This window comes from Austrofundulus limnaeus, unplaced genomic scaffold (genome assembly GCF_001266775.1).
Source record: "Austrofundulus limnaeus strain Quisiro unplaced genomic scaffold, Austrofundulus_limnaeus-1.0 Scaffold440, whole genome shotgun sequence".
Taxonomy (NCBI): Eukaryota; Metazoa; Chordata; class Actinopteri; order Cyprinodontiformes; family Rivulidae; genus Austrofundulus; species Austrofundulus limnaeus.
In genome coordinates, this window is record NW_013952842.1 from 307,976 (window position 1) to 310,751 (window position 2,776).

The following is a 2,776-nucleotide window of genomic DNA, read 5'->3' on the forward strand; positions in this document are numbered from 1 at the left end:
GGGGAACAGGTCCGACGTGTTTCGGGGAACAGGTCCGACGTGTTTCGGGGAACAGGTCCGACATGTTTCAAGGAACAGGTCCGGACGTGTTTCAAGGAACAGGTCCGACGTGTTTCGGGGAACAGGTCCGACGTGTTTCGGGGAACAGGTCCGACACGTTTCGGGGAACAGGTAAATGCCAGCTTTTGAGTGGCTCCATTAGATGCACTAGAAGTGAGGGCGGTACCCTTGAAGGCCCCGCCCCCTCCCGCCTCACTAACAGGCTGTCAATCATAGAGTAACATGAGACTTTCCTTTTAGTCTCAAATAAAAACTAAACATATTTAAAAATGCAGATTTGATGAAACAGCAACAAAACCACCAGGTGAAACAAATTAATTCAGCTGTGTTTTTATCTTTAGTCTCATTGGTTACATGAAGGGGCGGGGCTTAAATCCTGTACTGAATGGCTTCAGCTTCCAGCTTCTGGTCCTGTTTCTAAATATAGAACCAACAGTTTGTAACTAATAAACAAACATTTTWTGACAAGTTTGATGAAAAAACATCAGAAGCTGAAACTTTTATATCATGTTTCAGAAACATTTATAGATTTTAGTTGTTGATAAATAAAATAATTAATGTTTGACCCAGTTGGACTGAAGTGACTCTGCGGTTCTGAACAGTAAATAAATGAGTAAAGTTCTGGTTTCAGGATGTTTTGTCTCTTCTGGGACACTGAAGTCCAAACAGAGACATGTCCTTCACAGTCTGAGATCCAGGACCCAGACCCTGTCAGACTGCAGGACCACACCTGAAACCAGACCTGAGCTGCAGAGACCCAGCTGACAGCCGAACCGTCATGTCCCGGTTCTGCTCAGGTTCTGTCTGCAGCATCACTCCAGAATGGACCGGAACCATCCCAGCTTTACTCACCCGGATCTCTGCAGAGTCCCAGGTCACCTTCCGAACAGAACCGCTCTGCAGCTTCCGTTAAATCCGCTCCAACAWCCCGAACCGGACCGGACCGAACCGGGAGCCGCGCCTGTCTCCTGGGGTTTCCGGTCTAGAAGATGTTCTCCCGAATCCAGAACCAATCCGAACTGCGGACTGAAAGCAGAACCGATCCGAGCTGCAGGGCGGAGGRTTCTCCTCCTCCTCCTCCTCCTCCTCAGGTGGATGAAGCAGCGACAACTAAAGTCTTGATCTGGATCCGTTCCCGCCTTTAAAAAAAGGTTTGTGTTTTATCTTAATAAGGCCGATTTGAAGTTCATTCTCTGAGTGACACGAGACCCGAGTTTCAGACCGGAAGTCCAGAAAATCAAGAAGAATTAAAGAAATATTTCCTAAATTTGATGTTTTTTAATGGAAATTCGTGTCAGACTACAAGGTTCCAGACTTTCCTGGATCCGGACCAGTTCTCCAGACTTTCAGAGGGTTTATTTATTCCTCAGTGTCAGTCCAGCTGATGATGATGATGATGATTTGACTTGGTTTGATCCTCTTTACTTCCTGTTTGCAGCTCCCCCACTTGTCCTCAGCCCAGCTGCTCTCACTCAGTAATCACCCTCCCTGGTCTCTCCTTGTTGTCGGGTCTTACTGGGTTCTGGTCTGGTCTTTGTTCCTGGTCTCTGTGGGTCATCAGGTGGGCCTGATGAAACTCAGTGTTTTCAGGATTTGGTGGGAAATGAACAAAACTAACTGAATGTGTTGGAAATAAGACTTCAAGTTCAGAAATCCCACGTTCTTTGTGGTCTTTGAATGCAGCATCATATTTCTGTTTTTTTACTAAATTCTTTAAAAACTTTCAGATACTCTGCAGAACAAAACCAGATTATTTGATCAGGACTGAGCTTTAATATAAAAAATAATCTGTTTAAAGTTTAAATTGATTTAAATCRGTCCAAATGGTTTGCTTCATGGCTCCATGAACTGGTTTGTGTTTCTGGAGGTTGGGTCCAGATTCTGGTCCGGTCCTGCTGAGTTGTTGTGTAACTCCCTCACAGATCCACATTGTGAGTCTCTGAGAGAAAAGAGAGGTGCTGGTTCTGTGGGGGGACCGGGTCGGGGGGGTTTGGCTCAGTGGGCCCCATCAGTCCTGAACCCTGGACACGGTGCCAGCTCTCTGTGAGGAGGATTTAGTCCTGGACTCCCGGTCCAAACGTTGCCCCAGAAACAACAACTGAGCTTTTATTGTTTTTATTTGACATTTATCTCATCTTGTTCTGGTTCTGTTGGGTCAGAACCTGCTCTTTCATTCATTCAGACTTTGCAGCAGAACCCCACAAACAGCCCGACCTCTCTGGATCAGGTCTGGGAGCTGAAACTGAACCAGGTCCAAACAGAACCTGTTGGTGCTGGTCCCTGGACCCGAGCTGAAGGAGCAAACCTGAGCCACTTTCAGGCTTCTTAAACCAAACCAAGTGGTTCTGGAACGAGCTCCTCACCTTCTGGGCCTCCTCTGGACTCGGGGTGTGGGTCTCGGCTTTAAGAGGCCCCCTCTTCCTCCTCCTCTTCCTCGCTGCAGAACTCGGAACTTYCTGTCTGACGACTGCAGGTTCTGCCTGAGGCGGAGCGGGCGGCTTCTCTTTCTGCTTCTTCTTCCTCTGAAAGAAAACGCTGAGTCAGTTCTGTGAAATTACCTGACAGGATTCGGTCAATGCTGAGTCAGCATTCAGCCAATGATGACTCAGCATTCAGTCAATGATGACTCAGCATTCAGTCAATGATGACTCAGCATTCAGTCAATGATGACTCAGCATTCAGTCAATGATGACTCAGCGTTCAGTCAATGCTGAGT

General features: G+C 47.1%; 1 protein-coding gene across 1 annotated transcript in view; it reads right to left on the reverse strand.

Annotated features, from left to right (window-relative positions):
- pleca (plectin a) overlaps nucleotides 1–2,776 on the reverse strand; it is a gene marked incomplete in the record, with an annotated part of 79,068 nt that overhangs the window by 74,668 nt on the left and 1,624 nt on the right. Inside the window, 1 exon segment of the mRNA XM_014024786.1 lies at nucleotides 2,424–2,582. Coding sequence (XP_013880240.1) covers nucleotides 2,424–2,582 — 159 coding nt within the window.